The sequence below is a fragment of the Talpa occidentalis genome, unplaced genomic scaffold, assembly GCF_014898055.3.
Source record: "Talpa occidentalis isolate TD23 unplaced genomic scaffold, MPIMG_talOcc4v2.1 talOcc4.6, whole genome shotgun sequence".
Taxonomy (NCBI): domain Eukaryota; kingdom Metazoa; phylum Chordata; class Mammalia; order Eulipotyphla; family Talpidae; genus Talpa; species Talpa occidentalis.
Genome location: NW_023604972.1, coordinates 60,873,992 through 60,880,229, shown reverse-complemented (window position 1 = coordinate 60,880,229; position 6,238 = coordinate 60,873,992). Strand labels below are relative to the sequence as shown.

General features: G+C 33.9%; 1 protein-coding gene across 4 annotated transcripts in view; it reads right to left on the bottom strand.

Annotated features, from left to right (window-relative positions):
* Positions 1 to 725: 725 nt before the first annotated feature.
* The window catches only part of SMARCAD1 (SWI/SNF-related, matrix-associated actin-dependent regulator of chromatin, subfamily a, containing DEAD/H box 1), a 105,363-nt gene continuing 99,850 nt past the window's right edge, over positions 726 to 6,238 (bottom strand). For all 4 annotated transcript variants that reach the window (XM_037530389.2, XM_054688224.1, XM_054688223.1 and 1 more), the window contains exon 24: positions 726 to 2,035. In XM_037530389.2, coding sequence (XP_037386286.1) covers positions 1,974 to 2,035 — 62 coding nt within the window. In that variant the 3' untranslated portion in view covers positions 726 to 1,973. The remainder of the gene's footprint in view (positions 2,036 to 6,238) is intronic.

Here is a 6,238-nt window from a genome sequence, read left to right as displayed (position 1 = left end):
CACAAATACGTCTTTCCATCCCTCTGAGTTGTATTCCTTGGTCAAGTTATTGCTCCAACAACTACAACTTCATTTACTCTCTTTAATGATAATGGATTCTGTAGTTTACTGACCAGTCCAATGAAGGGATTAATGAGAATACATCCTAAGTTATAAATTCCAGTTTATTGAGAAAGAGACATTATTAAGCACATTATTATGATCTCATTTGTGCTCAACGTTAGTATTTTTTCAAAGGTAAGGGGAGGGTTAGCAATTATTAAAAAAGGGTGTGAAAATACAATTTATGATTACAAATAGTTTTATTAAGCCCAAGACATAATAGAGCATTACAAGAACCCAACTACATTTCACTAAAGATAGAAATATGTATTTAACAATAACAACAAAAAAGCCTATTATTGAAGATACACTAATACAGAAAAATTAAGAGAAATTCATTATGAGATTTCAAAAGTTAATATTCCCAACAATTTGACTAAATGATTTGGGTACTGTGATGCAGGAGGAGGTAGAAATAAGATTTGCAGATTCCTTTTAGTTCCATTACACTAATATTGAATATGTTCAATATACCTTCAAGATTGGGTAAGGCTACAGAGTCATGAGTTTTCAGAGTCATTATAAGAGCTTCACCTTCTAAATCCAGAGTATTATTAGTACCTAACATCTCAGCAGTCAGGATGCCTTGAGAAAAGCACAATCTCCAATAATTAACAAAACCATGATTTATAAATAAGTTTATTTATAATGATATTTACATAATAAAAACACACAAAACTCACAAGTTATACAAAGAAACTGATGTGTAATAAAAAACAGCAATAGAGACTGACAGGCAAAATTTTAAAGAAAGATTTTAAAGAGTTTTATATCAAACAGACAACTTCTAAATTTCACTTTGTCACCCACAGTGAATTGGAATTGAACAATGGCTCTCTCTTTAGGAGGTCCTATACAGGAAATTCTGGAAACTGGTAAATTATGTTTTGGTACTTAAAGTTTAAAGTTAATGACCTACTTCCATGCAGTAAGCTAATGCTGCCTTAATGAGTCACATTCCGTTTTCTTTGAAGTAAAACAGCCTGCTAATCTGTTCTGCCAGGCTGGAAAAATGTCACCGATATTTTGCCGAAGTGTGGAGATATGGCAGGAATAAGCTATTTAGAGAGTAAAGAGAACTGGAGCAGAAGTAACTGGGCAACATTTTCATGAGAAGCAAAAGGCAGTGGAGGGAAATTAATGAAAACATGCACAAGAATAGGCAGAATAATAAGCACAATTAGTGCAACTGGGAAATGAACAGAAGGAATTAATCCATGGAACAAGGGCTTCTTTAGTTACTATTCACTGGAAAACAACTTAGTGCTTAGCCAAACAAATTTTTCTTAACAGGAGCACTTGGGAGGACCTGGGGGTTAGCACACGGAACGCCACCTTTTCACTCAGGCTGAGTTCTCGTTGACAGTGGTGAGCATCTGCTTCAAATAGCAAAAACATGAAAGCTATATAATCTAGATAGCTGCGTTATTTAAGCATAAAAAAGAACTTCAAATGAGACAAGCAAAATCAAGACGTAAGCATTGTCAAATAAGGCACATGTAAAAATCTACACACATTATCCAGTGAAAGACAATATATATATATTTGGAGGTAGAAATAATTACAAAAATACTGACATTTCTAAAGCATTAGCATATTTGTTACAAACAATCACCAACTAATCCCCATTCAGAAAACTGTTTTGTAAAATGATTATTCAACATCTTCAGGACTACTTTTTTTTTTTTTAATTTCACGTGTGAGCATCTGGAGAATTCAGTTAGTGGCAAAAAATTGTCCATACTATGAGAAATGTAATATGGAAATTATAAAAAGTTATAAATGTTCATAAACCCCATGGTCATCATAATGTAAATGTCCTTGAGTGCACCAAGTTGATGTTTCCTCATTAGGAATTCAGAATTCTTATTTCAGAGGCCCATTGACGTTTTTAGTAATGTGGCTATATCTGCTGGCATACTCCCTTCATCACCTGTGGGTCAGAAAGTGGTATTAAAAGTTTAATATTGTATTAAAGAAATAGATTTTTTTCTTCAAGTTTCTCTACTTTTGGTGAATTCATAATGCTTTCTCAAGGCCCAATTTGTTTCACAGTGTCATTCCTTCTTAAAAACATTCCCTGATACCTACATCTAGGAGGGTTACTTTCTCATTGCATCTGCTCATATTGCCACTAAAGCTATCTATAGAATATGCTTTTGATTTGAAAGAAATATATATAGAATATATAAAGACACATAGATAAAGGTATCTTGAATGATGTTTATGTAGCAAATAGTATTTATGCCTCGGGTTTGCCAAATAAAAACATTTATATAACAAACTGAGTAAACAAAGACAAGAGAGTCCAAATCTCAACCAAAGAGAAATCATCATATCCTGATTTTTCTGAAAATGTAATGACTTACTATATATACATTAAAAAAAAAAAAGAAACAAAAAAACAAAAAACCAAAAAAAAAAAAAAAAAAAAAAACCCTTAAGTACAGCATTACCAATTAGGTATTTAAGTATCCCACTGTAAATTTCCTTTCCACAATGTTTACCCAGTATTTCTTTTTTTTTTTTCATATTCCCCATACAATTGCAACCCCCGGATTTTGATCCCAATCCCTCCTTTCCCTGCCTCCTCCCCCAAAGTGTGTCTCTGGTTCATAGTTGTTTGTTGATTTTGATTTTTTTCTTTCTTATAGTTATTCTTTTTCCTGGTCCCTTATTTAGTTTTCTAGATTCCTGTTATGAGTGAGACCATCCGGTATTTTTCCTTTTCTTTCTGGCTTATTTCGCTGAGCATGATCCCTTCCAGCTCCATCCATGTTGCTGCAAATTGCATGTGTTTATCTTTTTTGAATGCCAGTATTTCAATTAAATGGTACCCCAACCCACACACTTATCCAAGAAATAGTCAGCATTTTCTAAGAAAACATCTTGTGTCAGGAGAGAATCTAGCAATCCTTGATTTATAAAATTAATCACTCAGAATGTTTTTAAAATGAACTGATATATTAACTTACTGGTTACTGAGAATAGCATGGTTGGCAATTCATAAATATTTGTACATTCATAGCAATGAATATTTTTATAATTAGATGAGGCTTAAAATGCAGCAAGACTATTATTTTCTCTCCTTTAGATTAGTTATGATTTAAAATTATAAGAGTAATCTCTCTGCCCCAGCCCCAAAAAAGCAAAAAGCAAAAAACACAAGCAGTAACACAAACTACTGCATAAACTCTCAGGGAATTCAATGACACTGGTGTCTCCAAGCTTATGTGTACACTTGAAAATAGTCCATAAAATCTAAATTGATACTCAACCTAAATTAACTGACACCACATTTAAGTAACTAGACAAATTCAGAATACAGTAAGACAACAAGAATACAAATCTACAAGACTCTCTAAAATTCAGTATTAGTAAAAGAAATGGAGGGAGAGATGGAAAGAAGGACAAGGAGACTCTTAAATACAAAGATACGAAAGATATAACAACATAAAATGTAATGAGTGATCTTTAATTGGATCCTAGCTTTTTAAAAATAAGCTATTAAGCCACCTAGCCTTGGCAAGGAAGATGGCGGACAGAGGTTTCCTGCTTCTACTCCAAGACAATCTTCACAAGGGACACTATAACCAAGAGTCCTGCAGCTTGGAGTATAATGGAACACTTCTTGCGTAACAGTTTGAAAAACAGGAACTCCAGCAATAGGCCATGGAGAAGATTCATGATTCAGCAGAAATCACAAACAGGGGGACACAAATCAGCTATGAGTTTGTGGACAGCACAGTGGAAATGGTGTGGAGGCAGTGTATTCCTAGACTGACGGGACTAAGGACAAAGGAGGTGGATGCTTCGCACAGGCCAGGCCACTCCCTGGTGAAAAGAAAAAAGCCAATGTGTTGCACTGCATTTTACTTCCCTTCCTACAACCCTCAGGACTGGTACTGACCTTGTGAAGTGAACTGACAGCACATAGACTACAGAGCCTTAGGTCTGGAACCTCAGAAAGGAGGGTTACGGCAATGCTACAAACATGAGCCAGTACTCATGTGCCCACAGCCTATTTGGACCAGTGGGCTACCCTCCCCCACCCAACCAACCTCCCCAACTCAGCAACTCCAAAGCAGTTTTCAGTAAAAACAGAAGCCAGCAAAGGTCAACAAACTAAAAAACAAACAAACAAAAAACCACAGTGCCACAGCTGAGAAAGTATCAATAAACGCATTAAGACTAAAATTCTATCAAACATTTTCTTGGACCAAATGGCATCAAACTAGGTATGAACAACAAAAACAAGAAGGAAGTATATAACACATACCACATACAAGCATATAATACAAGTATATGCACTAACAAGAAAGAGATCAAATAAATGACCGTATCTCTCATCTCAAGAAGCGAGAAAAAAAGATGAACAAACAAAAAGCCAGAAGGAAATAATAAAAACTAAAGCAACATAATTCACTACATCAACAAAAAGAAAGATAAAAACCGTAAGATCATATCAACAGATGCTAAGAAAGCATTTGTTAAGAGTCAATATCCATTTGTGATGAAAAGTCTTGAAGAACTGGGGATAAGGGGAAAGTTCCTCAACATGCAAAAGTCATATAGGTCAGGTACACAGCTAACATCATCCTCAATGCTGAGAAACTCAAAGATTTTCCACTAAGATCTGGTACATAACAAGGGTATCCACTCTCACCACAATTATTCAACATAGTATTAGAAGTCCTAGCTAGAGCAGGATATAAAAGGAATTCAAGTTGGAAAGAAGTAAAACTATTGCTATTTGCAGATGATATAACAATATACATAACCCCCCCCCACAGAATCCACTGAAAAACTAATTGAGACAAATCAGTTTAGCATAGACAGGTTACTAAAACAACTTACAAAAATCAGCTGTGTCCTGATATGCAAACCATTAGCTAAAATAATAAGAAATAAAGAAAATAATCCCATTTAAAATCATACCAAAATGTATTTAACATCTAGGAGTATACATAGAAGTGAAGGACTTGTACAATGAAATTTGTAAGACATTGTTAAAAGAAATAGAAGACATAAAGAGATGAAAAGATATTCCTTGTTCATGGATTGGAAAAATTAACATTGTTGAAAGAATAATCTTACCCAAAGTAATGTACAGATTCAAATACAATCCCTCTCAAAATTTCAATGGTATTTTCTAAGAAATAGAACAAATATTATATGGAACAAAAAAAGACCCCAGATAATTAAAATAATCTTTACAAAACAGAGGAAGAATGGTGGTATCACATTGCCAGGCTTCAATTATAGTACAATCTATGTTAGTCAAAACAACATGATATTGGAACAAAACCAGACACAGATCAATAATAGAGCCTGGAAATAAACCCATACCTATACGAAGAGTTAAAATTTGACAAAGAAGCCAAGAATATACAATGGAAAAAAGGGCAGCTTCTTTAATAAATAGCGTTGGGAAAACTGGACAGACACATACAAAAGAATGAAGCTAAACTACTATTTCATACCACAGGCAAAAATTAAAATGGATAGTATCAGAGGAACTGTGGGGAATTATACTAATCCAAATATGTCAGAAGAGGACAAATAATGGATTATTTCACAGATATGTGGAATGTAAGGGGAGATAAAGGAAAGAAACAGATAAAACTAAATTGATACAAATCCTGGAAACATGGCTGCAGAAATGAGGTTACAAAGGGAAGCGTGAGGGAGAGAGTACAGTGTGGAATGGACCCAATGAACACCAACTATGGGTTCCTTGGTGGTGAGTGTGGTGTGGTAAGAAACAGCTGAGGAGGTGTGACTCTTTACATCTGAATCAAACAGTATTTTACACCAATATTATCTCAATTAAAAAATATGTAACAAAAATCTTTTAAAAAAGCTATTAAGACATTAAAAATAAAGGAAGGGGCTTTTGGGGAAAAAAATCCAGATTTTGACAATAGATGATAAGATGTGTAAATTATTATTAATTTTTTGGGATGAAAAAATAATATGGCCACTTAGAATAATTTACATCTGATCATTTTGTTTATTGACTTTGAAAAGATTTATTAGGGGCAATAAGATAAATGAAGCAAACATGGCAAAATATTACAACCATTAAATAACTGTACTTTCATATTAAGTTTTCAATAATTTTGTGTGAAAATTC